The 27,298-nt window shown below is 51.1% G+C and overlaps 1 protein-coding gene across 4 annotated transcripts in view; it reads right to left on the bottom strand.

The window, feature by feature from the left end:
* The window catches only part of PAX5 (paired box 5), a 195,746-nt gene extending 179,137 nt beyond the window's left edge, over nt 1–16,609 (bottom strand). The window contains exons 1-2 of one of the 4 annotated variants that reach the window (XM_058694895.1): nt 15,749–16,609; nt 2,204–2,369 (exon numbers count right to left, since the gene is read on the bottom strand). In XM_058694895.1, the coding sequence (XP_058550878.1) occupies nt 2,204–2,369; nt 15,749–15,794 (212 nt within the window). In that variant the 5' untranslated portion in view covers nt 15,795–16,609. Of the gene's footprint in view, nt 1–2,203; nt 2,370–8,159; nt 8,913–15,748 lie in introns of those variants that run through there. The other 3 variants (XM_058694897.1, XM_058694896.1, XM_058694898.1) reach the window with 3 other exon arrangements.
* Between the last annotated feature and the right edge of the window lie 10,689 nt (nt 16,610–27,298).

Here is a 27,298-nt window from a genome sequence, read left to right as displayed (position 1 = left end):
CCACCTTCCCAAGATGACGAGGGTCTCTGCCTGCCTTGTCATGCACCCTCTGAAAACCACGACCACCACACACAACACACTCTCTATAATCTGTCGCTCTGAGTGCACCCATCAAATTCTTTGGTAACCAAAAAAATAAAATAAAATAAGTGGATGAACAGCCCAGTTCAGAAATTCCCAGTCACACTGTTTTAGGGCTGAACTTGTTTCTTAAGAGGCAGTTCTAATTAGAGTGACATTTTGTCCACTGTGGTTCTTAGTTATGAAAATAATGAGCTATGAAATTCCAATTTATTGTTGACAACTTAAACGGCCAGGCACCAGAGCGGCGCATAACTTCCGAGTGCCACTCTACCTAGTGACAAATCTATTCTGGGCCTCCGGAGGCTGCCGGCTGTGCCTGGGAAGGTCCTTGTCCCCTTTGGTCTCCAGGGGAGATTTGGAGGGCTTCGGGGCACCAGAACATGAGGACCTGGCATCTGGACGTCCCCTCTAAGAAGGACTCGGCATCTCGTCCTAAGAAGATTTCAGATAGCTAGCAAAATGTCGGCTCAGCAAAGATGTCTCAGCAAACACAAAGGAAGGGCCTTCTTTCTTCTCTCCCTCAATGCAATGAAGAGGCTTCCCAAGAAGATAGCGAAGATCCACTTGGCTCTCGAAGCCTGACACTGGGATAATCTCAAATATTTCCTTCCTCTTTCTTTTTCTCTTTCCTTCTTTCTTGTCTTCATTTCTCTATTTCTGTCTCTCTCTTTTAAATGGATGATTCTCTTTTCTCTTCATCTCCCTCTCCTGTATTTTTCTTCTTTTATTCTCACTTTCGTCCTCCTGCCTCAAACCACCGTCTAACAAGAGCACCGTGCTAATGTCCAGCCTTCCTCCTTGAACTCTGGCTGGGGCTCATTCGCTGCTAAGTGTTAAACAGGAGTGGAGCCCAGAGCCTCCCTGGCTGAGGCGACCCGAGGTAGGTGAGGGATAAGGAATTAACACAAGGATCAAGGTCCCCAAAGAGGATGCCAGACCCCTGGCCTTGAAACCTCTTCCTTTGGCCTCCAGCAAGGCTCCCCAAGGTTAGAAACTGTTATTCCTTCCATCTAAAAGAATTTCTTAAATTCCAGCAGATGAAAGGGAGAGAGCAAGCAAAAAGTCACAATATCACTGACATACTGCAAAATATTTATTTTCTCTTCAGGCATCTGTCCTCAAATCATAATGCAAGCTACAGGACCAAGGTTATTTTCTGACCCAGGGAGAAAAATCCTGAGACAGCTCTAAACAACTAAACTTGAGAACACCCGTGGCTGCCAGAACAGACTTCGAACAACTTCACATGCCCCGAAACAAGCCTGTGGCTTTGGCTTTGCAGTATGGTAAGGTGCCAATGGTCTAAGAATCCTTGAGGCCTTTTCCCAGTCCGAGTACTGACTAGCTGGATAGACCTGGCTCAGGCACTTGGCCTCTGTAGATTTGTTTCCTTCTCAAAACAAGCTTCCCTGGACCATACTGAAGCTCTCCTGAGAAAACACACAGGAGTGCTCAAAGGCTGGGCTCTACAGCCCTCTGGGAGAATTGGCATTATTCGTATTTTGCTTGCTGCAAATCGACGGGTCAAGTGGCAACTTTCAAATGTCAGATTTGAGAGTTAGCGTTTGAGTTTTTTTCCCTCTCTAATATATGCTTAGGATCCCTGTCACTACAAAGGAAACAAAATGTGTAGAAGGAAAATACTACAGCCCAACATAATAAGGCTGGTGATAACCAAAAACTGAAAATGACAGCTGACTTTTAAAAATGGAATGTGCTTTTTGAAGACATTAAAATGAAACACTGAACTCTAATAACGTGATTTTATAACTTGTGGGTTTTCCACCCAGCCCTGCTCAGGCCCCAGACTCACCTAACATGTGTAGGGGAAATTCCCAAGAACCTCTTATTCTTGGGTTCTTTGGAATAATTCACCAGGCTTTCAGAAAACATGTCATTCCTGATTGAGTCACCTCATTCCACATGTCACTTGAAACAGGGGTTTCCCAGGACTACTTTGAATTGAATGGCTTGAGCTTTGCAAACTCTTAAGTATTATGCATGTGGGTGAAGTGCCACCATGATTTTCAATATGACACCCGCACGTTGGACAGCTACTGGGTCATGTTTTAGGTCGTTATTTGAAAAATCAAGGGAAGCCTGCAGCTTCTGCCTTTACCTGCCAAGAATTTTGCTGACACAACCATGGCTGACTCGAAGCTGCCTTGAGATGTCGCAGGGCCTGACACCTTGATGAGCAAGTTCCACTATCCTTTGGCGGACTACATCCGGAAGCGGCCGTCCATTCACAAAAACCCCCCCAAGCTGATTCACTCCTCCATGTCCTGAAACAGATCAAAAACAAAAGCAGAGAGAAAGGGTGGTTAGAACCAGTCACATGAGAGAAGAAGCGTGTTGTAAGCGCCCACAGCCCCTCTGATCGGAAATGGCCGCAGGCTGGAGATCTTGAGCCTGGAGTCTGATCGTGCAGGCTTCATGAGCCCCTCAGATTGCTTTTTAAAATTAACCTTTGCCTTTGTCCATCTTCAGCCCGTCGGACTATTGATAACAAGCATCCCCATCCTTCAATTTTTGTTGTAATTTGCCTTGTAATTTTTTGTTAACAATGGACTATGTGAAAGACCCCAATCTATACTGGAGACCTAACTTATTACATGCATGATGCTGAGGTCTAAGAAAGATCCTGGGGAGAAAATGTTTTAGAATACATCAAATCTAAAGAGATTTTTAAAAATATAACTATTTTCCTTTTAGCAAATATCTGTAAAAGTGAAAAGAACTACTCCAATAAACCTAGATCTCAGGGGGAAAAATGGGTTTTGGGTTTTTTTAATCAGCAATCTGATTCAAAGGCTAAAGATTTTTTTTTTTAATTTAAATAGTGTGTGTACAGTACTGAAACAAAACCCAACCATTGCCTTGATAAAAATCTTTTCTTTAACAAGATGGGGCTCATCCCTCAGTAAAGGCAAAAAATAAACAAACAAAAAAGGTGAGGTTGACATGCAGACTGTACCCTCTCAGAGCACACAAAAGAAATGGGTCAGAGGATCACATTCCACTCTACCACATCAGGATTTGTTATAAAAGAGTTTCCTTGGAATTGCTGAAGTGTTTTGCAAATGACAAGCAGCTTTAAGTTGGTTCAGGGGAAATAAAGAAGCTGGAGAAGGCTTCCGAGTCCCAGGTTTTACAAGGGCTCTGAGATGGATTTTAAGTAAAAGGAGTCCAGGAAAGTGTCTCCTCCAACCCAATAAGCTCCCTCCTCTTACACCAAAGTCCATCTGGAGGGAAACAGGAATCCAAGTAAATGAATAGCAAAACCAGTAAACACAGAGTGATCCAGTATAGCACCACTGTATATAACATCCAGTATGTAACATCATTGACCTTGTGGCTGTTAATCAGCCACTAACTGACATCACTAAGGACAGCCAAAAGCCAAAAGCCAAGTCCAAGCATTTATCAATGCTGCTGGCAGCTCAGAGGCCAATGATGGGGAAATCTCTATCTAAACCGGGACTTGCCTGGGACTAGACTGTACCAGGGAAGCTAGGGCATCTCAGATGTCACCCATGCGCACACACACACACACACACTCTCTCTCTCTCTCTCTCTCTCTCTCTCTCTCTCTCTCTCTGTCTCCAGCTCTAAAACATAAAATAGCCACCTCATTTCAGCAATCCCCCACCAAGCACTCAATTACTATCTAAGTTCATGAACAACATCTGAAATAAAAGGGGGGGACACTCATAACATAACCTATTTCCTAAAAACTGCCAAAGCTATTCACTGAAGTTTCCCATGAGGGTCCTAATTGAATATTTCCCAAATTTCCAAGCTCAGAGTGATTTCAAGAAAAAACATAATTTTATAGGTAATAACAGTACCTAATTCTAATTCTTAGCTGAATTTCTCTCTCATTTTTGAAACGAGCTTTCATTGGTTTTGATTGTTCTAAAACACCCCAAATGTAAGAAAAAGGAAAACCATCCCCAACAGGATTTTGCAGTTAGAAAGAAAACTGCGTAGTTCACCCAAAACAGAAAGACTGCGGCCACCCCTGGTTGAGGGCCTTAAGAAGGCTTTGTTCTGGGGTTGGGAGCATCTAATAAAAAAGGATTGTACAGATCTTTAAAGAACAGGCTGGCCTGAAGAAGAAAGTAAATTCAAAATTGGTACAAGCCCATCTGAGAGGACAAGAAGGAAGCCAAAAGCATCCAGCACTTTTGAGATAACCTATAGCCCAGGCATTGTGACCCATTTGCAATCGCTTGTTCCCTATACCACTGGCAATGTAAAATTTCTGCCCAAAACAGAGTGGCAACCTTCAAGAGGACTTAACTTCCAAGAGCAGTCCCGCAGGACATTTGTGAGCTTCGGGGGCCGTTTGCACCAGGGAAAAACTCCCAGGGTCGGACACTCTAGGTGGCAGCAAGGCCCCAAACTCTCTACTTTTGACCACAAAGACAAGGCTACCAATGTTCTTCCAGAGTCCGATCCAATAACCACAGCTGACCTCAGACTCAGGATGACCTTGGAGCCCCCAATCTCCCTCAACTTTCTGGGAAGACTCCCAAACTCACTTAGGTGAGCCCTTTCTGCCTAAGTCACAGTCCTATCCAACAGAGAGCATTTCAAGGGTGGTTGGGAGGTAATTTACCTGCTCAGAGAAGACAGTGTCTCCCATTTACCCTGAGATTAGAAAGAAGTAAAACCAGAGGCCTGAAAGAGGGAGGCAGGATGGGGAAAGAAGAGAGGAAAAGGGAGGGGAAGGATGCAATGCATAGGAACTAAATGACACAGACAGCAAGGACAGAGAGCCCAGAAGGGAAGCCTCAGGTTAGAAAGGCAGAGGAAGAGAAAAAGGAATGGATCAGCTAGTACAGGCAAGGAAAAGAAAGGTGAGTGTGGCGTACATGGGAGGCAAGAAGACCAGAAGAGAAAATGGAGGAAGCCCAGTAAAGGGGTATTTGGAAGACAGGGGACTTCTTTGGAGAAGAATCTTTGTTTTCTGGGACCCCGGCTCCGGCCCTGCATCTCCTCAGAGGACCCAAGTCCCAGCCTCTACTTCCTATGGACCTTAGCTGGGTGAGGGTTCACCTCCTGAGCAGTGCATGTTCTCAGCTACACTTCTCAAGGCCAAGTAGAATTTTCAGAGAGCCTGGCACAGAGGCAGATGCAAACAAATCAAGGCAAAGACCAGGAAACAGACACACAGATACTGACTCCACAGGGAAGACTATTCAGGGTTTGGAGGAAGGTGAGGGGAGAAGGGTTGACGATACCCTGAGGCCTCTGTGGCTCTGGTCTGGAAGGGCTGGCCTCCACAGATGCTCCTTAGGCCCTGATAAGGACATACTACCCACCAGGGACCCTATCCAAATCGTGAAGACCATGGCTGGGTAAAGAGTCCTGAGGAGAGGGTCTCTGCTGACTCAGAGGGAAGACTGAACTCCAGAACCCCACAGGGTTATTGAAATTCCTCCTAGTGGCACCAGAGAGGATAAATGAAGGGGCACACAGACATGCAAACAGGGACACAAGGAAAGACGAGGGATGAAATTTCCTTAATGGGTTCTAACCGACAGACAGGCGCTGACACAGATGGACAGTCCGATCATGAGTACAGGTATAGTGAAACCAAACAGAGAGAGTGTCTTGCACATGTGTGTACTCACTCAGGCCACTGCCCTCTCTCTGGAATCTTGAGTCCCTCCCTCTCCCCTTCCATGAATCCAGGATACCCAAGAACCAGCTCCAGCTCTGCCCATGTAAACTTCCTGTCAGTCCTTTTGTCTATCTGGCTTAAATTATCATACTCTGTAAAATGGGTGTAGCAGAGGGTTTAGATGACACTTAGGTAGGAGATTGCCCATGAAAGTGCTTTATAACTGGAAACCCTACCTGGGGGAAGGAGACATCTATGCAGGGATGGTGGGAGGCCATTGTGCTGATGAAAAGGATGAGTCTAGAATAGGGAGTAGGGGCAAGAGAACACAGGAGCCAATTTCCCAGCAGTGCCTTGCCCTCCCCTACTACCACCTCCCCACGGATGATGTCCTGCTCCATGGGGAATGGGGGAGATGGGGGAAGCAGGGGGAGAAGCTGACCCCCCTCAATAGCCAACAAATTGGGGGCCAGGGTGGGCCTACAGTGTACAAGCAAATAGCTTTAGGCGTCAGAACCAAGGCACTTCCAGAGAAGCCAGCTCTGAAAGCTAGGCTGGCTGGGGCCCAGCCCCCCACCATGCAGCCGGGATGATTGAAAATGGGAGGAGGGAGCACTTCTCGAGGAAGGGGCAGATGAAGGCAGGGACAAGGAGGGACAGAGACACTGGCATTTTTGGTTGGCTAACCAGCACCTGGAAGGAGCTGCCTTCTCCACCCTCATGCATAAGCCAGGAGACCACTGGTTCTGATGCTATCTCCCCAAGGGCCGGCACGACTTCTGGGGCTCCTGGCTCTCCACAGGAGGCAGCGAGACTCTGTAAATTGTGGCTGGCGAGGAGAGAAGTGCAGGGGTCAACCCTCTCCATTTTGTCCCCCAATCGCCCCTTAGCTGAGCTAAAGGCTTGTCCACCTCTCAGAGTATTGACCCCAACTCATTTGTTCTCTCGCTGGCTCTGCGAGAACAGATCCTCCCCAGAGCATGGCTCAAGTCTGCCCCAGAGAAGGCTGCCAGGGACGCTGGGGTCACCATGGACAGGAAACCGTTTTGGCACAGGCCCCAAATGGTGAAGAATCGTTTGGGGTAGGACCAGCGCAAGCCGCTTCTGTACGCAAATCTCCTCGCTGCTTTGGTGGATTACCTTGCACTCGGGAAATTGACACAAAGAGAAACTGACCTGCCCACAACCAGCCCCTGCCGCTTATATCAGCATTTCCCTGCTTACCAGGCCACTCGGCCCTCCAGGGCAGAAACCAACAAATCCGCCTCGGAAGCTTGCCTTCTCTCCAGCCGGGTCTGTGCTGCCTTTGTTAAATAGGGGACTCACGGCTGAGTAAGCAGGATCCTGGGCTGTCTGAAGGAAACCTGGCTTGGGTAAGCTCCCAGTCCAGGAGCAACTCCCTGACCTGCTGCCCGTGGGGACTCAAAAAGGCTACCCTGCTAGATGCCGCCAAAGCCTGGCGCCTTGCTCCGGCCCAGCTCTGCAGTGAGCAGAAGGGAAACGCGATTCGTTCCACTTGGAATTTCCTTGAAATCTCTGAATCTAATCTGGGTTAACTCACCATGAGAGAAGCGCTCATCTCACAGGAAGCTGTGCTAAAGGGTGAACTGGCAGATCCCGAAGGGTCAGGCAGCTGGGTCAGCCTCGCCTGTGCCCAGAATGACCCTTCCCGTCTCCTACAGAAGCCACGGTTGGGGGGGGGGGGCGTGCCTGTTATGACTAACTGACCTCTGGGGTTTTTTTTAAGGGGTGAAGCCATCATGAGGCAAGTGTCCTGAAGAGAAGGACTTGATGGTGTCTTTAAGGGTCTCTGTATGAATCGGCAGCTTCTAAGCTCGGCTGAGGGAACGCCACTTTGTTGATTTTTCAGATCCCACTCCTCAACTCCAGGGCGCCTTTAGAGCTCTGGACTTGGTGTCCTTGCTTACTTCTCAGCCTTTTCTTCCACACATACAAGTACACAGGTGCTGGTCAAGGCCCCAATTTCCCTCCAAGCCTCAGTCCCTTTTGATGCCCCACGGCTGTAAAAGGCACCACCCCAGGTTGGGGTGTGGGGCACTGTCTGATACTTAGACTGACCTCTCCTACAACTTCGTGCCCTCCAACTAGCCAGGCCTGGAGCCCTCTTCAGGTCCGAGCCAGGATTCTCCCAACACGCGGGGATGTTGCTGCCCGGAGCCCTTGGAGAGGCTGCAACTCGCTGCCTACACTACGCGTTGCTGGAGGCGGGATTCCCGGTACCAGGTGCTCTGGCCGAGCTCTGGGTCGGACAACCAGGCGCGTCGTTCCACATGCCCTGCCTGGGAGCACTGCACTTTGCCAACTTGACTGCGCTGCTACGGAAGTCCTGAGTCCTCCTGGCCCTGGTACCTGCCCCGCGGTCCGGCACACCCAACCCCGTCCCGGCCGGAGAGTGAGAGAAGCGAGCTCGCCGCCTACTTACTATGCATGGATGCAAACGGGTCGTGCTTACAGTGTATTTCCATCGGGGCGCTCCAGACTGCAGGCCGGCCCACGCCGCCGCCTCCCGGCGCCAAGGGGCTGCCCAGCGCGGTTAGGGAGCCGAGCCGCCAGGCCGGGTTCTGTGCGATCTGGGTTCGGAAAACGCTGCTGGAGCTGCCGGGCCTCTCTCAGAGCCTCTCCGCTGGAGATCGCCGAGAGCTGCGCCTAGAGGCGGGAAACGGTGCTAGTGCCGTCCGGCTGGGAGCGGGGCGCCCAAGTCCTGGTGGCTTCCCTCTCGGGCTGGCTCAGGCAGTGGCTGCGGACTCGGGCCGAAGTAGCTGCGGCCAAGCAGCCGGCAGCTTCGGGGGCATAGCGTAGGGGCCCGTCTCCGGGACGGCAAAGAGCCCCCGGCCTCCGGTAGGAGCGGCTTTTGAGGAGGCCTTCGGGACACACGGCCCTTGGCTTCACTCAGGGGGCAGCGAGGCCCGCGGACTGACAGGCTGGTTCCGCGGCCTCGCTGCCTCTGGAGTCTCTCCTCGACCCTTCGGTCTCCACCGGATCCTTTCTCTGCTTCTCTGAATCTCTGGGGCTTGGAGTTGCAGCCCCAGCCTCTCTCTACTCGGCTCTCCGACGTCTCGGACGAAGTTGCAAAGAACTTCCTCTCTGGCGGCGCTGGGGCCCCGGCGGGTTCGGAGACGCTTCCGTCACTGACGTTGGGGCCGTGACTCCTCAGTCCCCAGGAGCTTGCAGCTCTCACACCCCCGGAGCTTCTGCCTTCAAAGTTCCCCCGGCCCCCGATGCTCCCCCATCGCTGGGACCAGGAATGGGGACAACAGCGACAGTAGCCTCCTCGCCTGAGTATCTGCCTCACGCCCACCAACTCTTCGAGCCCCGCTGCCCTCTCTCAGGGGTCTGGTTCCACTGTTTTCCAGTTGCCTCTTCCGGGACGGCCGCCGCGCCTGCCCCTGGCGTGAAGCGAGGGACCGAGAGAGCGGAAGGTCCTCTCCACCAAGGCCGCTGGGACTGCCGGTGCTGAGATGGAGCCGCTGTCGGCTTTGACTGCCCGCGCTGTCGCCGCCGCCGCCGCCGGCGCTAGCCCTCCGCCTGCTCGGCGCGCACAGTGCGCCACCGCGCCGCCCCGGAGCCGCTTTCAGGACCCGCTGCGTGTGGACAGCGCCGCCCGGGGCTCAGCCTCCCTCCGGGCGGGGGCGAGGCGGGGGCTGACCTGCCAATCACGCTTCATCAAGCCAATCAGAGCTGTGGCAGCCGGCCCTGGCCCGAGACAGCGTCCCATTGGCTAAGCAACCGGCGGGCTCCGCCTGATTAGCGGACACCTGGGCAATAGGAGAGAATGGGGGGCGGGGCCCAGGCGGCGGCGCCACGTTCATTGACAAACGCGCGGGGCGAAGGCCTAGCGGAGCGCGGATGGGGGGAGGGGTAAGGGGATCTACACAGGGCCTGGAGAGTCCCGCCGAAGATCCCGCGGGAGCCTGACCTCCCCGCCGCAGTGCTGGGAACTTGGAATGCCCTAAGAGATTGGGGCGGCCAAAGTGGGGATGGGGAGGTGAACGGGGAGGGTGGAGGAATAGTTTCCTGAAAATCTACACACGGATATTAGAGGAAAATCGGAGCGCAGTAAAAGATCCGGTTTTCAATCTAAGCGCCACCAGATTCGCAATAGACTCGTAGTGTGAGCACATCTACCCGGTTCTGAGCTCAGTTTCTTCATCTGTAAAATGGGTAGAGTTGGCTTACCTAGTTTTTAATGGAACTCCTTCCAGAGGAAACATTTCACAATTTTAAACATTTCAAGAGCCTACTAAGCCGCTGCCGCCGCCACCTCGTCCACCTCCCTCCCTCATTTTACCCCCAGGACACCCCAATTCTGAGCTAACAAATGCAGAGACGTTGAGAGGAAAGAAATCTCACACCCCTTTAAAGTTAGTAATCAGGGTGCTCCTGGGAGAGGAGACTAATTGAGGCTTTGGACCAGGTTGTCCAAGCACTGAGCCATGAGCCTCTGTTTCCAGCTTCAGACCAGGAACTGCCAGATGCTTTGGGGGCTAGTGATGCGCAGCTGAAGGATTCTGTTTCCAGGAGTAATACTGCATCTGACGCAAGACTTCTTGGGAACTGAATGAAGCCAGTCGTGTTAGTCCAGTGCTAATGAGGGTCCCTGAAGCAGGCAGGTGGGCAGGCGAGTTCTATCTGCAAGGGCTGCGCCAAGACAGGCGTGCTACACCAGGCTGCTGTAGAGAAAACTCCTCCTTCCCTTTTCCGGGGAATTTCTTGTTGCTTTTAAGACAAAATGCGTGCATTTCTAACAGACTCTCCTGGTCCAGAAGACAACAAGCAAAGGAATGGACTTTGAAAAGGAAGCATGTGACAGCGATTCTACACCCAGGAGGCACTGGCAAATACACTGAAGATTCCAGCCCCAGCAGCTCATGGAAGTGGTCCCCAAACCCACCATTTGTAATTCACAAGTAATGATCCTCTGATATTAAACATAAAAAGGGGCTCTGAGATAACTTCTCCAGACCTAGGCTTGTAAGGAAGACAGAGCACAGATTGATTGCTCCTGAGAGGAATCCTGGTTCATTCTCTGCCTCAGTCTCCCTTCTCTCTACCTCTGCGCCACTTCCCTACACTGAGTTAGCCTTCGGTCTCACCTTCTGTTACTGTCCCAGACACAGCTGCCCCTAACCGGTAGATAAGTTTCCGGTGCTGACACCATCCCCACCCCCTCCAGGGCACAGCTGCGCAAAACGGCCCCAAGCGGCCTCTTGGGGCCCAGAAAGCTGCGGTGTGCATTGGGGTGGAGTGGCTGCGTTGTCTCTCCTTTGTCTGGGACTGTGCAGGTCCCGATCCTCACCACCTCCCCACCATCCCTCTCCCACCCCCTCAAACCTGACCCCGTCTTGAAGCAGAAACCCCCATCTCTGCAAAAGCAGAGAGGAGCTACTCATCCTGGTTCCCATGTTCTTTCCACCCGGTGGCACGAGGTGCATAAAAACTGACTAAAATTTGAAGTGGTGGCTCAGCGTTCCCACCGGAGAGGCGGGAGTGTGGGACACCCTGAGGGACACCTCCAGCCACACTCGTTGAGTCCGGGCCTAGAACCACAACTTCTAAAGTCTTAGAGCCAAAAGGGTCCTGAGGCGTTGCTTTCCCCATTTTTCAGATGCATAACCTGAGGCCGAGGAGGGACTTGTCCAAGGTCACGTAGAAGGTAGAGGAAGGTAGAGGAAAGGCTGTGGGCTGGGAACCTCTCTCAGAAGAGAGCCACTCTTGGGATGGCAGGGAGTTTGGGAGAGAGGTGAGGGTGTGGATGCTGCCAAATCAAAGAACCCAGTTAGGATATGCCGGCACAAACCAGTTTTCTTCCCAATACCTGTGCAGCTTGGACAGAATCTTGGAAGTACTGCCGGAGAGGGATGGAACCACAGATATTAACTGAGCAGGAATAGCTTGGACTCCCACTTCACACAGAGGCGTGCTGCTTCAGGACAGGCTTTAGCTGAGCTGCCCAATTTGTTGGGCGACAGGTGCCCATGACAGAGGAAGTTTCCCTCTGGGTGGGGGTTATTCACCATCTCCAAGGCAGCCGTCTTCTGGGAACTTCTAACGCCAAGAGGCACCACCAGACCTAACATCCTGGCCACCTAGCCCAGCCTTACAGGCCACCAAACGATGGCCCTGACAAGTTATAGAACTAGTTCAAGATTACACAGCAATTCCATGAAGGAGCCGGGCTTCGGCACCACAGTCGTGCCTCCGAGGGCTCATGAGCCCACGGGTCTGAGTGAGACTAGTAGAGAGACAAGCAATGAGAGATGGAAAGGACTAGCAGGGAGTTGGTCTCAACGATGGCACTGAATGAGGTCGGGACTTGCTGTGTCCAACAGTCACGGGGTTACGATCCCCAACGGTACAACTTTGAGCAGGGCCGGCAGGCCCTGTGCTAAGCACTGGAGGCAGGAGACTGGGAAAGGAAACCATCCGGGAAGGAACTCAATTTATGGAAGTCGAATCGCCTTTGAAAATTCTGCTGTTGAAAAAAAAAGCCCATTGAGAATGTATGAGAGGCCAAAATACCTCCAGAGGAGCGTCCACCTCAATATTCAGCCAGCAACCTGCCCTCACTCAACATACTCTCCCTTCCTCCACTTTCTCTCTGCCCAGTCAGCCCCACCCGCCACGCAGGAGTTGGGACGTAGGAGTCTGGGCTTGGGACTGCTAAAGGGCTCTAGGGGCTTGAAATCTACTCCTCCAGCCCATCTCCCTTCTCTTGTTTGAGGTGAAGGGAGGCCTATAGGGCTCAGATTAGTTGCTCAGTTTGAAGGAGTCAAAGATGCCGCTGCTATCGCTGTCTTAACTCACTAGGTCCTCTCTCTCGAACCCTTATTTTATTTTATTTTTTATTTTTTATTTTTTAGTAATCTCTATACCCAGCATGGGGCTCCAACTCATGACCCTGAGATCAAGACTCCAGAGATCAAGAGACACATGCTCTTCCAACAGAGGCAGCCAGCTCCCTCCCACCTCCACCCTCACCCTCACCTACCCTGGGTCTAATCCTCACTTTTAAAGTATCAAAGAGAGAAAGCAACTGACCCGGGTTACACAGCTAGTGGTGGCAGAGTGAATTCCTGTGTGATTCCTGCACCTGGATCAGGGTCTTTCTGTAGGAATCACTTAAGTATATGAAAAATAGAATTTAACAAAATTTTTCAAGAACCACGTAAACTGCCTTTGTCAGGGTTTGTTTTCATTACCAGTGCACCCTGAAGGCCAGGGGTTCTGGAACTACCTTCCTCTCTCCCAAAGTCTTCAGGCTACAGGCCCCTTCTCTTAGGGCTCAGCTTCCCTATGTGTCTAATGGAGAGACCCCTGAGATGAGGCCTCCCAAAGTTGTGAAAGATGAAGATCCATGGCTAGGGAGTATTATTATCATTCCACCAGGCTCATCCCAGAGCTAGGGTGCTAGATGCCAATGCCCAGACAGTGCTCAGCCTCTCCTGGCCTTCCTGGCCTTGGACTCCTTAAACTAGCTTGGCCAAGAATAGTTTTTCTCCACGGGGGCCTTTGGAGGGTGGGGCTCCAACTCCTCTCCCAGCAAGAATGAGAGGTCTAATGGCAGAGAAGTCACCTGTCAGTCCTACTCCTTGTAGTACTTCTTGTAGTACCTACTCTTGTACTTCTTGCTGTATGATGTCAGACAAGTCCCTGCCCCTCTCTTGCCGTCAGTTTTTCCTTTTTGGTACCACAATGATCAGAGGGTAGACAGGAGGGTCCTTAAGTGGCTCCCTGCTCAAGGCTGACCTCACCTGATCTTGGAATTAGAGCAAAAAGGGCATATACTCCTTCCCCATTGTACAGATGGGGAAACTGAAGTCAAGAGGGGGAATGGAATACAGTTGGAAGGAAGGAAAAGGAGGTCAAGTGGCCCATAAAAGGCTTCGAAGTTGAGAAATGGGAGAAGCCCACACAAATCCCTTAGAACCAGACCTAGATGCCCTGAGCCTGGCCAGCTTCTCAGCTGTCTCTTCTCCCCCCAGTTGGGGCGCAGGCTGGTGCAGACAGGCGGAAGTGCAGTGTCACCTGAGATGTCCACCCTTGCCAGAGGAGGCGGCCCTTACCCCAGCCCAAAGGAGAAGATGGGGCGTGGCTCTCCAGATTTTAAAACTCGGGCCAGACTAGGGCCCCCCAGCCCCACCCAGGTCTGCCTCACTGAGGAATGAAATGCTTTATTGATTAAACGATTATTCAGGCGATTGAACTAATCAAAGAGCCCATCGATCGCCCTGAATTACATTCTGGGTAGACAGCTCGTAGGGAGAGGCTGCCTTGCCAGCCACCCAGACCCTCCCTCGGAGCCTCACATGCCTCTGACCCGTTCCCGACATACACACAACACCTAGTCCTCATTCCGACGCAGGCGACTCTCTGAGTCCTACCCTCCGAGGGACCCCAGTGGGGAAGGAGGAAGGGGATGGAGCAGAGGGGGTTTCCGATTCCTTTCCCTTCCTGATGCACTTTAACCTTGGGGAGTCCGCTTTAATTCCCCACCTCTTAGATTTCTGTCCTCATTTCTCCTGTTACAATTTTGGAAACCTATGTATGTGCAGGGAGTTGTCTGGGTTTAGAGTTAAAGTCCACCTCTCTCTCTCTCTCTCTCTCTCTCTGTCTGTCTCTCTCTCTCTCTCTCTCTCTCTCTGCTTTTTGACCAGTATTTAAGGCTGAGATGGAGGTACGGCCTCAAAGATCCACGAGGATAATGGAAGTGGAATTCTTGCCCGCAGGGCCAGGAGTGTGTTTGGGTGGGGGGGTTAGTACACTTAGCCTAATGCGTAAAAGAGGCTCCTATACCCAGATTTAACCTCAGGGCAAACTGAGGCCTCCTGCTGCCTGCCACTTCCTCTTAGATATAAACACACTCTGCTACCACTGCCTGGGCCTGTGGGTGGCACACCAAGCTCTGTGCCAGGAAGGCCCGTGTTTATACAGGCACCAGAGTTGGATGCCCAGGCTAGGCATACATGTCCACCCACTGTGCTCTCCTCCACTGGAGCAGCACCCACAAGATAAAACCCGTGCACACAGCGTGCGCGCAAGAGCACACACACACACACACACACACCATGGTCAAAGGCTTGTCTAGGAAAAAGTGAAGGCAGGCTGGAGGTCCCTAGAAATGTCACAACTAGCCTGTAGGTTGCCTGCTGTCACCCGCCAAGGTTATGCCTGCCACAGGAGACACTTTCATACAAATGGTAGACTCAACAGAGCCCACAGAGTGAAGCAGTGTACCCCACACACCCAGGGACGGCCCTCCCTGAAATCACGCCTCCATTCCGGGTTCTCCCAACATTATGTGACCACAGCCTGACCATCCGCAGGCTTAGCACAACAGAACCCCACTGCCCTAGATCCATCTCTGTGCCTCCAGGCAGGCATTCTTGTGTACATTGGCATGTACACGGTGAACAGCTGTTGGCATCCAAAAATGGAGGAGTCAGCGTAACCACCTCATTCTCACTGCCAAAGGCACTTGGGATACGACAGGTAAACACAAGCCCTTAAAGGAGTAGATGTACACTGAGACACTTCTCCAAATTACATACACTCGGCTCACAGACACACATTTTGGATATGCAGAGTACAGTACCCAGAAATATCAACTCATAAACATGACTAACACCCATTAATATAAGGATACGCATACACACAGGCACATAAATTCTTAGGCACACAGACATTTTGAAAATACACATACAGGGACACACAAACTCACTGTCACTCACGCACACTCTGAGCCCCTATGTAAACACACGGACCCAAATGAACTTTCAGACCCCCAGATAGACATACAGTAACAGAGAAAAACACAAACTCACAGATACTTGGACGGATGCAGAAGTGTGTGAACAAATTGGTGAAAAGACATAAAAAACGCGCCGCAGACAGACACGCAGTCAATCCCTGAGAAAATGCGGCTCACTCCCTCCCCCAGGGCCGACGTGCGTGAGGACCAGAGCCGGCTGGGTCCTGGAGTTAGCATGCCTGAAGCCCGGATCGCAGTCCTACCTGTCCTGCCGGTCCGAGGAGTCGGGTAATTTTTCTCTAAATCCATTTTGATTTTCCAGAACTTGATGAAGTGGACAGGGGGAAAAAGTTTCCACTTTTTGTGTGTGCTTCTTTTTCTTTCTTTTTTCTTTTTTTCTTTCTTTTCTTTTCCTTTTTTCCCCTTTCTTTTTCTTTTTTCTTTCTCTTTTCTTTTTTTTTCTTTTTCTTTCTTTCTTTTTTTTTTTTTTCTGGTGCCAGGGGCCGCTCACAGGTCGGAATAATTCAAGCCTTCCGCTCCCCCGCCGAGCTGGGGTAGCTGATCACTGAGCTGAAACTAAACGTTTTAGGTGGAAAAAAAGCGTCCGAAGGCACCGTGAAATGATTAAGGAACTAAAGAGCTTCTCGCCATGTGAGATCATGTCCTGTTCTCGCCAACATCACAAGATGTCCCCAGACACGCCGCGCCCCCAGCGTGCCGCCCCGCACTGCCGGCCCCGAACAGGGAAAGGGTGTCCGCGCTGTGCCACCGGGCCTGCTCAGCTGGCCAGACGGGGCGGGCCGGGCCGAGCCGGGCCGGAGCAGTGCGGGAGGCCGGGAGAGCAGCAGTGCCGCTGCCGCGCCGCCCTGGACTTTTATAGGGGGTTGGGGGGAGGGAAGGAAGGGTTCAAACGGAGCCGGGCGCTAGCCCGCGCGCCCACGAGAAGGTGCGGACCGAAGGCAAGCCGGGAAGCCCTGGCCTCGTGGCCGCACGTTCTACAAACCCCTGCGTCTCGATGTCTCGATGTCGCGGCCCTGTGCGGGTGACTCCTCTAGGTGTGAGCCCCGCCGCGTAGGCGGGTGCAGGCCGGGTTTTTGTTTTTTAAAAAATAACCACCTCGCCAAGCAGGTGTTTTTGAAGGGGGTGCAAAGGCAAGCAGCGTCGCCAGGCGTAGAGGGGGGCGTTCCAGTTTCCTCAGATTCACCCCTAGGGCGGCGCCAGCCCCCAGAAATCCTACCCCCACCCCAATTTGCAGCTCTAATAACATTGCCGGGTCCTTGACTTTAGGGTAGTGCCAGAACCCTAAAGCCCCCAGGTCCCCACTCAGCCTCCTGGTCCCAGAGCTCCCTCCCAAACCATGTCCCATTCTGGCCCGGAGCTTATAGAGGTTATAAAATGGAGATAAAATCCGGGCCTCGGCTTTGGAGCGCCCGAGCTGAGCAGAACCATCTCAGAGGTCCTGGAGATTGGCGGGAGTCCTGGACACCTTACCCCGGCCCATAAATAGAATCCCTTTGCCCTCTAGCCCGGAGACGTTGCGGCGGGCCCGCCCCCGAGACCCGGGACTTGATTCCAAGAGGGGAAATCAGCCCGAGAGAGACGGGGCAGTGGTGTGGCACGTCCAGCCCGTTCTCTTCGGCCCAGGCTTAAAACTTCACTCCCCTTCCCCCTCCCCAGTCCCGAGTCCAGCTGCAAGGCTTGGCCACTGGAAGTCTGTGGGGCCCCGCTGTGGGGTGGTCGCAGGGGCAAGGTTCTTCAGGGCGGGGGAGCGCTCTGCAGGAGGACTCTTGGCCCTCCGGACAATGGCAGTTTCGGAAAGTGAATCGCCCTCAGCAAGAGTGTTGTTTGTTTTTTGGAGGGGGTGGTCACGAGGCTGGGCCGCAACCTAGGGGGAAGAGCCCAGAGCTCGAGAAAAGGGGGGGTAGGGGAGGCTGGCGGGAACCGGACATCTCTTATCCACTGAGCCGATTTCGCCACAATCGGAAACGTGGCTGTGGATTCCCCGGCGGCCCCCCCACCAAGTAATCTGCGCAGTCCCCCTGCGCCGCCTCTTTCTTGCACGCTTCGAGTCCGGGTCCCTGCCCCGGCGATTCGATTTTTGGCCCTCTCCGAGAGCTCGACTCTTCCTTCCGCTGTCCAGCCCCAGCTCCTGCTTCCCGCCCTCTCGCCTAGCCCGCGCGGGGTGGCAGAGCCGAGGAGGAGCGGCCTGTCCGCGCCTAGAGATCAAAAGCCCTCCCGGAATTGACATTTCACCCCAGGCTGGGGGCGGGAGTTGTTGGGGTTGTTTTCGATTTAGAGGGTTTGTTTTGTTTTTATTTGTTTCCCGTGAATTTTCTTTTCATTATCTCTGAGAGAGTCTTTTGTTTCGGGTGTTTTGCGTGTAGTTTTTTCGTGGATTTCATTTTAAGAGGGTTTTGCTCTGTGAGTCCTGGCCTTTCTGATGGCCTTTGTTTTCTGTCTGGTGGGTTTTAATTTTACGTGTTTTGTACTTTGTCCTAGGAGGTTGTCCTTTTGTGTGTCGTTTGGAAGACTGTTGCTTCTGCGCGGTGTTTTGATGTGTTTTGATTTTGTATTACTGGGTGTTCGTCTGTGTGTTTTGTGTTAGGTGAATTTTGTGTTTGTATGTGTTTTGTTTTCTTCGATTTTGATTTTATTTTTTAGGAGCCGAGCGTTTGGATTGGGGGTTGGGGTTATGTTTTTGTCTGTGGGCTTTAGTTTTTGTATTTGTGAGATGCTTTGGTGAGTTTTGCAAGTGTGTTTTGGCTTTGTGGGCTTTTGGATTAGGGAGGAGACACTGGCCACTACTCTGTTCCAGTCTGCACCCAGGAAGGGCGGAAGAATAGGCCAAGCATCAGAAATGATGGGTTCACGGTGCTCCGCAAAACCTGACCTCGGCGCCGCCGCGTCGTATTCTGCGCGTTCCAGACCAACGCGAAACAAATGTGCGTTCCCGAGGGGGCGCGCGCCTCTAGTCATAACCCTGCGGGTTGTGCGGGGCCAGTGCCAGGCTCAGAATTCACAGAGCCCCCCCTCGCGGGGTACCCATCCCCAGCCGCCGTTCCCTTGAGCACCCTGTCCGCTGTGGGTCGATCTCCCCTCGCGCCTGGCCACCTTGCTCCGGACCTCCCTGACTCCCGCAGCATTGGACCGAGGGGCGGATCCCCACAGAGGAGCAAGTGGAGAAACTCTTCGGACCACACGGAATTGATGCTTCGGCCCTCGAGATACTTCGCAGATGGCTAGGGACGCGCGGAGTCTAGAGGCAGATTCGCGTCGGAATCTCGGAAAAGTCCCCCATATTACTTGCCCGCAGCCCTAGTATCCTAGGAACCCAACTCCGCTCAGCTTTCGGTTTGGAAAGGCTGTCCTGGTTTGCAACCACGGACACATAAATCCACACTCGAGCATACGCATACACAGCTAGAGAGCGAGAGAGCGAGCCAGCGCCTTGGTAGCAGCGGCCTGCATGGCGGTACCGGCGCTGGCATCACTTCAAGGAGAAGCCAAACTGTAGTGGCCGGAAATGTTACAAGGACAGAATAAGGCATTCTTTCTGTCCACGTCGCCGGAATTTCTCCATCCTCGATACACCTGGATTTGTTTAATGCTACACCCGGGAGAAAGGGAGAGGGAAATTTGGAGAGGCAGAGAGACATGCTGGCTAAACCCGCAGGGAAATGCGGGAAGAATCTATTAGAGACAGAATTATGTTGAGGGAGAGACAAGACCGTGAGGAAGGGCAGATTGGAGGCCCAGGAAAGGGGCTGGTGTGGAGGCTCCTCGGGGCCCCAGCGCTCTGTATTCTGTGAGAGCGAGAAAGCAGAAACCGAGAACAGAGAGTGACAGGAAAAGAAAAGAGTCGCAGAAGGGGTTGGCCTAGGCACGCTGCGAGCTTCCCTCCAGCTAAGACACTGAAGTCTAGGGAGGGGGAGGCCAACGACGGGAGGAGAGGAGCCTAGCTCGGGCTCTTCCACTCCGCCAGGAAACGCCCGATGACCCTAGGGCTTGTGGGCCGGAACTGGGGCCCGGTTCCGACCCAGCGCCCCCAGAGATCCCCAACCCGGAATCCAGCATGGGAAGGTTGGACCAGCGCGGTCCGCCGCTGGGCCTCGCTCTGTACGAGCCTAGGGAGACGCTGCGGAGAACGACTCTGACCCTAGGGCTCTGGGCTGGGGCCTGAGCTGAGGGTGGGTGGGAGCCGACGTCCAGGCAAGAGGGAAGGAGGAGGCCCCGCCCCAAAGCTGGGGGCCGGGATCTGGGAGCGGCAGAGGCCGCAGCTGGACTTGCAGGATTCAGGGTCCTTGCAGCGCGCACGTGGCACCGCACCTTCCGCGGGCGGTGCCCCTAATGCCCAGCCCCGCCCTGCTTCGTTTGCCGACCCTGGATGGTGTTGGGATTGAGGGTGGACACCGAGTCGCGGCGAGTAGGTCCCTCGCGATATAAGCTTGGGGCTTGCCTAGGGGCGGCGCTCGGGTGGTTGGGGCGCCTCTCCACTGGCAACTCCCTGGGTGCAGAGCGCAAAAAGCGCGCAACGCAGGCCAGTCGCCGCCGCAAGTTTTCTAGCGGTGTCCGCAGCAGAAAGGGGCTGAGGACGGGTTTGGGTCAAAGCACTCATTTCTGCTGCCAGCGGGGTCCTCTGCGCCCAAAGGGCTTTGAGGTCTGGCTCCTGGTTCTCTAGGGCACCATGTACTAGCGGCTCGCCACCCAGGAATATTCGGGTAGCGCTGGAAAACGCGATGGGGCTGTGTTCGGGGAACCTGGCGCTCGTGGTGGGTTATCGCTATTGTTGTTTTACTTTACTGCTTTTCTTGTTTTAATTAAAGGTGTTATTGAGAGAAGCCTCGGGGAGGGCAGACCTGGGTCGTTTGGCTGGGTTCATTTCAACTCAATCCAGTAATCCAATTCAGTTCCACTATTGGTTTCTAGTGCACAGGTACACATGACAGACGTCATGTATATGGCGTATACATATGCACAGAGACGAGGTTTGAAGGAAACTCTAGGAGAATTTTGAGATAAAATTTACTCTCTTGGAGTTACACTTGCAATACGTGAATATGGAAAACCGGCAGTCAGTTGTATTTAACATTTGCCAACATTTTCCAGCAATCCACTATTACCTAAGAATTCCAAACGAGGCGTTGAAAAGATTTACTGGCACTCTGTTTAACATTGAGAACAAACGTTAAGTCAGTTCATTTCTTATTATATTTCCCCTTAAATTTAACAATGTCATAATTTGTAAATAATAAAATCTTATTTTGCTTAAGAAAGTTAATACATAGGATGTTTTATTTCTATCAATATACGATGAACTGTTAGCTCTCCCTCCCCTTTTTCTTCTGCTATTTCTCCGTGTAATGTGAGCTTTAAATATTCATGCGCCAGCCTAGACTTACATCCTATTTAATGTTTTAAACCAATAACATTTAAATGTGATATAATTTCATCCCGTGAAGTATTGGAACATAAAGGAGCCTACTTCACAAGCGATTTTGAGTGAGTGCACAGGTTAAACAATCTTTTTAGTTTTTGGACATAGATCAGGCTATTAAACGGAAGTGAAGCGCGCCTGTAAGTAGGCCCTTTAATGTTCTCACTTACTTCATTCTCCATTTTTCTGTAATAACTTCCGAGCTATGGCAGAGGATCACAGCAGGATTGGAGCGCTTTCCCTGGAGCCTGTAGAGTGACCTTGCAAATCGCCAAGCGAATACCTCAGACTCATGGCAGGTTGTGGACTGCTTTTTTTTTTTTCTTTCTTTCTTCCTTTTGAGGGGCAGTCAAAGAGGTAGAGAGGGGACTGCAGGATATAAAGTGTGGATTTGAGAACATGCCTGTAATAAAACTGAGCTCTAAAAACCCTTCAGATTTGCTGCTGCTGACCTCTTATTAGCAACTTGACCAGCTATTCTTTGCTGGTAGCTTTCTCCAGGACTTAGCCCAGAGTGAGATGCAAGAGGAGCTGGCTGGATTTGGGTCCAGAGGGCCTTTGAGGTGAGCCCTGCAGCCAGCCCCAGTCTCTAGTGACCAGAGACACTTCCCAAAGTGTTTAACTTCTCCTTTACTTAATCCTGGAGGTGGGGGCCAGAACTTCAGACATTGAATGGCAACTGGCTAAAAAATTGGCTACAAAAAGAAAAATTAAAACTGTCCCCTCATTTACTTTCAATCAGATGAAAGCCATTGGCATATCAAGATGGTATGAGGAGGTTATGAAACATAGAACAAGAAAGTTGTTTTCCCCCTAAATCATGAAAAATATTTCTAATGGGAAATCATGACACTATTTTCCTTATAATCACCTAAGTGTCCATCTATCACATAGGGAAACTAGCAATACACTACTACTTGAGAATCCAAAATGGGGTATCGACAAAAATTGGAGATCTAGAACAAAATATCCCTACTAAATTCATACTAAAAGAACCATACCAAATCACTCATACTAAAAATGCTGCTAAATTTTCAATGAAAACAATTTTTAGGACAAGCGTTGGTAATGTTTTGGAGAGATCTTTATAAATTCTCCCAGAAAAACAAGTAAGGACTATCTATTCCGAGTCTTTATTTGCAGTGTAAGTTGACATGTATATATAAAGGTTTGTGGATAGGCAGGCTAAGAGCCCCAGACGAGATTCTTGTTAGGCACAAATTCTTACCCACAAGGTGCGAGTTGGAAATAGCATGGTGAATTGAAAGGGGGACCGATTTTTTTTCCGAGTTTGGTACAGCAGTTCGTGTCTCATTTCTCATGCAATTTGCACGTAGACTCGTGTACCCCATGAAGTGACAAAAGAGAATTAGGCAGGGATGAAAACCTGCCGGTGTCTGCAGGCGGTGCCTCAAAGCGCTCCTTTGGATACACGTTCCTGGTGGTGGGGAGTTTGCTGCTTCTAAACCAGGACTGACCTTTTGTCTTTTGACCTCTGATGCATGAAATTAGGTAGCAAAAGAAGATGCGACGAAAAGGATACAAAAACACGGAAAAACAGCCCTCCCTGACAATAGTCATTGTATCAGATCATAGAGGAGCTGCCCAGCACAGCCCGAAGCGCTTGTTTTTAAGGCTTCGGGTCTTCCTGGCCACTGGCATTCCTGTTCTCCTTTGTGGGAGATCAGCATTTGTTGGGGGAGGGATTAAGCACTCTTTTTAATTAGGCTCAGAGCTAGGTTTTGTGTGGGCTCCTTTCACCAAAGCCTGCCCCCGTTTAGCGAGTACTTGGTTCCTCCATTTCCTCTGAGGCCCTCGTTGCAGGCTGGATGCCCGGGTTGTGCCATCGGTGGCAGCTTCGGAGACACCGAAAGCTCTGTCCCTAAAGCCCTTTTGGCCACCCAGGGGAAAGCTGCTGCCCAGCAGGCATGGGGGAGGGGGAGCAGCGTGCTTCTGGGGCCAGAAGGGCCACATGCTCCGAGTAGATAGCCCTCCCTTCTTTCTCCGGACCCAGTGGGAGTATCTGATGCCTGCAGTGCTGGGGTGCCCTGTCCCCTTGGCCTAATGGGCCAGCCCCGTGCCCTCCACTGTCACGGGTGTCAGGGAAGAGGGCAACAACATTTGCAGAGACACCCTCAGTGAGTGCACACAGCAGTCACTTGACCCTTGAAGCCATCCTGGGAAAGAGTACTCAGCCCTGTGTCAAGAGCCAGGGCATAACGTGGCTTGAGGCCTTGTCCAGAGGGGAGACAGATCTCTACTTGGACCGTAAAGAGTGTGAGGATGGGGGTAAGCAAAGAGGGCAGTGGGAAAACAGCAGGGTGATGAAGCCAGACTCTGGAAAGGCGGAGGAGGTTGGAGGAGACCTCTCTTGGGGGAGCAACCTAGAGGATGTTGAGGGGTGAGTAAGACTTCACTGGATAATGACTGGGAGAGCATGATCAACATTCCCATTTGGCAGATGAGACTACTGTGTACCAACATATCAGTAAAATGCTATGAAAAGAGCTGACCAAGGGCTTGCGTGGGGGGACAGGAATGGTAAAGGCTCCTGAGGGAAGGAGTTCAGCGTGGTTTGGGGAATGGAGCAAAGTAAGGAGGAGGATGGATAAGGTGGGCAAACTCCTGCCATACATCCCTTAAGATGGCCAGAGTAATGGCAGCAGATATTCTCCCCCTACTGGAGGAGTGAATGGACCCCAAGGGTCAAAGGGAGTTCAAAGAAAAGCTACAGGACCAAAGGAGACATACACAAGAATGCTTAACCTGGGAAATTTGTAAAGTTCGGAAAAAACGCCAGCCTGGGGACAAACAAAAGAATTTCAGCCTGCAATGTTCTCATCCATTTTAGTAAATCTTCCAGCTGTGGGACACCCTCCCAGAGCTACCACTGGTGGCCACCACTCACTGCTCAGGCCACATAGCCCTGAGTTCTCCCTTTCCTGTTTCCCTGTGCAATGGCAAATGAGTATGTGTGTCCAGTCCTCCCCCTTCTTCCTAGGCTATGAGCTCTCGTGGGCAGGGCTCCACCTCTGGGACCTTGGCTCTTCTGGCAGTATGCCATTCTGGTTGTTAATAACAGTAACTTCTCAACTTCAGTGTGAGAAGGATTGCATGCAGATCCCTGGGCCCCAACTCTGGAGAGCTTGCTTTAGTGATATGGGACAGAGCTTGGAACCCAAATGTTTAATAACTTCCTCAGGGAAATCAGATGCAAGAGGTACCTGAACCATCCATTGAAAACCACTGACTTAAAAGCTTTTCCAGGGCAAGGACTGAATCCCTATGATTTACTCATTCCTGCCCACTCCCCACTTCACCAGGCCTCCACCTATCCAAACATTGAGAATTTGGAGCTGGTAAGGATCACAGTACTTAGATGCCCAAAGTGCCAGCAAGTCTCTTTGCAAACCATCCCCAATGTGTCCCAAAAGAACCAGAGAACCAAAGAACAGTCTCCTCCTCCCATTTTTTCATTCTGTTCCATTCAACAAAAAGAGCCCAGTGCTTAGGCTTAGAGAGAGACAAGACTTTCTTGCCCTCCAGTTGCTCACAGTCAGGTGAGAGAAATAAGCCTATAATATAAAGTAGAACCTGATGGAGCTTTTAATTGAATACAGTTAGGAAAATGAAGGAAGAGTCCTTTCCTACTAGGGGGAATCTATGAAAGTTTCTTGAAGGAGGTGGTATTTGATCTAAGCTTGGAAGACTGAGTTGGAGAAGATGGGGAGAAAGGTGTTTGCTACAGGCCAAGGGTTCAGTCTGACCAATGGCTTAGAGGCAGACAATGCTTGGCCTGTTTAGGAAGTGGAAGGGCAGGAGCACACAGTGTTCCCTGGTGACCAAACTAGGGAGCTGAGAAAATGGAGTCCCCAAGGAGAAACAGTTAAGAACTGCATTAAAGCAACCTTGAGATTTGGCCCAATCACCTACCACTCCCATGGGAACATATCACCTTCCCTCCGAACTTTGCAAGACCCTCTTTCTTGCTGAGCCTCTCTGGTTGAGCAGAGGTTACTACTACCTGCTTCTGTGGGGTTTTGTGTCTGTATTATGCCTAGAGTCACTCCCTGAGTGAGTGTATCGGAGTCCCTCTGGGTCCCACACCTCTTCAAATGCCTTCGTCACACTATCATAGCAATTTGTCCTTGTGCCTTTCTCTCATGAGAGCAGGGACAGTATCTTATCTGTCTCTGCAACCCCAGAACAACACAGGACTTGCACATAAATCAAGAGTCTGATGAATGAATAAACGTGGTGAAGGGATGATCCCCTTTAGACTGGGCCTCTGTAGTCCACAACTCTAACTCCTGCTTTACCACATCCTAGCAGTGTGACCTCGCCTCTCTGCCCCTCAGTTTGCTAACCTGTGTGCTGGGGAGATTAACTGGCACCCACTCAACCCACCTCTCGGGGCTTTTGTGAATATCAAATGACAGAATTGCTAGGCTCTTATCTCATGAGGTACTGTTAAGATGGGTTTACATCCCCCAGTGCTGTTTAAAGAAAAATTTTTTTTTTGGTTGACTAAGAATATTTCTCCTTTGGTAGAGGAGCCAATGGCCCAGCATTTGACAGGAGCTGTGAGTGAGGGTTTGTATAGGAGGAGGCAGACAGTACTCACATGTTTAAAAAAATTGTGCCAGTCTTTTCAAAGTATCCTTTGCCAGCAGGCAAAAAATTCAACTCAAGCACATCTCAGAGCCATTGGTTAACAGCTGTCATGACACCACTGCTAAATTTCTGAAAAGACAATGTCGGATCTAGAATTGCTGGGGAAAAACACACAGCTGGGCAGAGCTGAACGGGGAGGAAAACCTCAGATCCTACAGGGAAAATGAAAAGGCATAATTGCAGTCAATAGTGCATTAATGAGGTGAAGTCTACTGTATACACACACACACACACACACACACACACACACACCCTGTACATTATAGAATTTCACTCTGTGGGAAAGAAGGCGCAGAAAGATGAGTCATAAGTCATGTGTTCTGTCAGATTCTCCACAAACCCCCAATCCCAGGAGTCTTCCAGTGAGCATTCTCTTCAGAGAGCAACTAGAATAGGCCAGATTCTCTTAGATGGTACAGCTAGTAGTTCATCAATTAATGTATTACTAATTAAATCAGTAAATAGTTCATCAATAGCATGGGCACTTGGAGTAGAGGACCTCATTTCATTATATGAATTGTATCTAGCCTGGCCTGTCTATAGCATCCCAATAAACACTCAGCCTGCGCTTGAATACCTCTAGGGACAGTGAGCTCACTAGCTCTTTTCATTGTGGAATGGCTGCCAAGAATTCCTTTCCTTCATGGAGCACACGTCAGCTTTCATGTAATTTCTGTCCATTGGTCCTAGTTCTGCCCTCTGGGGGTCACTACCCTCATGAAAGAACAGACAGGTAACAAAGTGAAGGTTCCTGTGAAAATATCAGCTTAGACAGTGCAAGGGGGGTTTCAACATCCTCCCTATGTCATTGGATGAATAATCCCAGCCTAAAAGGGTGGTCTTATAATGTCAACTAGGGAAAGCACATTCAGGAGTAAAGCAGGGGGCGCCTGGCTGGCTCAGTCTGTGGAGCATGCAACTTTTGATCTTGTGGTTATGAATTCAAGCCCCACGTTGGGTGCAGAGATGACTTAAAAATAACTCTAGTGGCACGTGGGTTGTTCATTCAGTTGAGGATCTGACTCTTGATTTTGACTCAGGTCATGATCCCAGAGATGTGGGATGGAGCCCTGAGTCTGGCTCCAAGCTGAGTGTGGAGCCTACTTAAGATTCTCTCTCTGTCTCTGTCTCTGTCTCTCTGTGTCTCTCTCTCCCTCTGCCCCTCCCCTCCCACAAGCATGCTCACGAATGCACACATGCACTCTCACTCTATCTCTAAAAACAAACCAAAAAAAAAAAGATTCTTTTTTTTAAAAATTTTTTTTAACGTTTATTTATTTTTGAGACAGAGAGAGAAAGAACATGAATGGGGGAGGGGCAGAGAGAGAGGGAGACACAGAATCTGAAACAGGCTCCAGGCTGAGCTGTCAGCACAGAGCCCGACGCGGGGCTCGAACTCACGGACCGTGAGATCATGACCTGAGCTGAAGTCAGACGCTTAACTGACTGAGCCACCCAGGCGCCCCCCAAAAAAAAGATTCTTTTTTTTTTTTAATTTTTTTTTCAACGTTTTTAATTTATTTTTGGGACAGAGAGAGACAGAGCATGAACGGGGGAGGGGCAGAGAGAGAGGGAGACACAGAATCGGAAACAGGCTCCAGGCTCCGAGCCATCAGCCCAGAGCCTGATGCGGGGCTCGAACTCACAGACCGCGAGATCGTGACCTGGCTGAAGTCGGACGCTTAACCGACTGCACCACCCAGGC

This window comes from Neofelis nebulosa, chromosome 12, assembly GCF_028018385.1.
Source record: "Neofelis nebulosa isolate mNeoNeb1 chromosome 12, mNeoNeb1.pri, whole genome shotgun sequence".
NCBI lineage: Eukaryota > Metazoa > Chordata > Mammalia > Carnivora > Felidae > Neofelis > Neofelis nebulosa.
The sequence above is the reverse complement of the archived record's forward strand: the minus strand, read 5'-3'. Positions and strand labels throughout refer to the sequence as shown.